At 58.1% G+C, this 700-nt stretch overlaps 1 protein-coding gene across 1 annotated transcript in view; it reads right to left on the minus strand.

The window, feature by feature from the left end:
- UNC45A (unc-45 homolog A (C. elegans)) overlaps positions 1-700 on the minus strand; it is a gene marked incomplete at both ends in the record, with an annotated part of 4,189 nt that overhangs the window by 1,855 nt on the left and 1,634 nt on the right. Inside the window, 2 exons of the mRNA XM_010290626.1 lie at positions 121-292; positions 423-593. Coding sequence (XP_010288928.1) covers positions 121-292; positions 423-593 — 343 coding nt within the window. The remainder of the gene's footprint in view (positions 1-120; positions 293-422; positions 594-700) is intronic.

The following is a 700-nucleotide window of genomic DNA, read 5'->3' on the forward strand; positions in this document are numbered from 1 at the left end:
GGGTCTGCAATCTGCTTTTATCACTAGGAGCAAAAAGGTCTGGAGATAGGGGTGCTGCTACTTCTCCAGAAGGCTGCTGGCTGTACAAGACTGAACTCTCCCTTCCGCCCTCAGGCTCACCTCACGTAGTCCTCGCACAAGTGGTGGAAGTTCTCCCTCTCAGCGTCGCATTTCAGGTCATCATAAAGTTTGCTCAGCAGAACTGAGGCACTCATCCGGCTGTTCTCCGTCACGGGCAGGCTGCCCGGGGCACCGCACACTGTACTTCCCACCTCCAGAATCTTCTTCAGGCCTAGGAGAACGCGAGGTCAGACACCGCAGCAAGGAGCAAAATGGGGTGCACAGGCAGAGCCGAGGTGCGTGGCACCCTGAGGCAGAGGAACACGATGCCCCAGCAGGATGCTGCAAGCTGCTCTGCTCACCGTGGTCGATCACCCAGAGGCTCATGCTGTTGTTGGTCTCCTTTGGTGACTTCCTAGGCACCACCTTGATGAGCAGGTTGAGGGCATTGTCACGGCCATGCGCAGAGGCCCCTTCCAGTGCTAGAAGCTCCAGGAGGTGCTTGATCAGCAGTTTCAGGTCCTTGGAGGAATCTTCCAGAAGAGATGGTGCCCAGCAGTCAGCGGCCTGGACACAGGCCTCACTCCCACCGTGGTAAGGCTGGCAGGAGATGCTGTCATGACCAGGGGGTCCCGACTCC

Source organism: Phaethon lepturus, unplaced genomic scaffold (assembly GCF_000687285.1).
Source record: "Phaethon lepturus isolate BGI_N335 unplaced genomic scaffold, ASM68728v1 scaffold49137, whole genome shotgun sequence".
NCBI lineage: Eukaryota > Metazoa > Chordata > Aves > Phaethontiformes > Phaethontidae > Phaethon > Phaethon lepturus.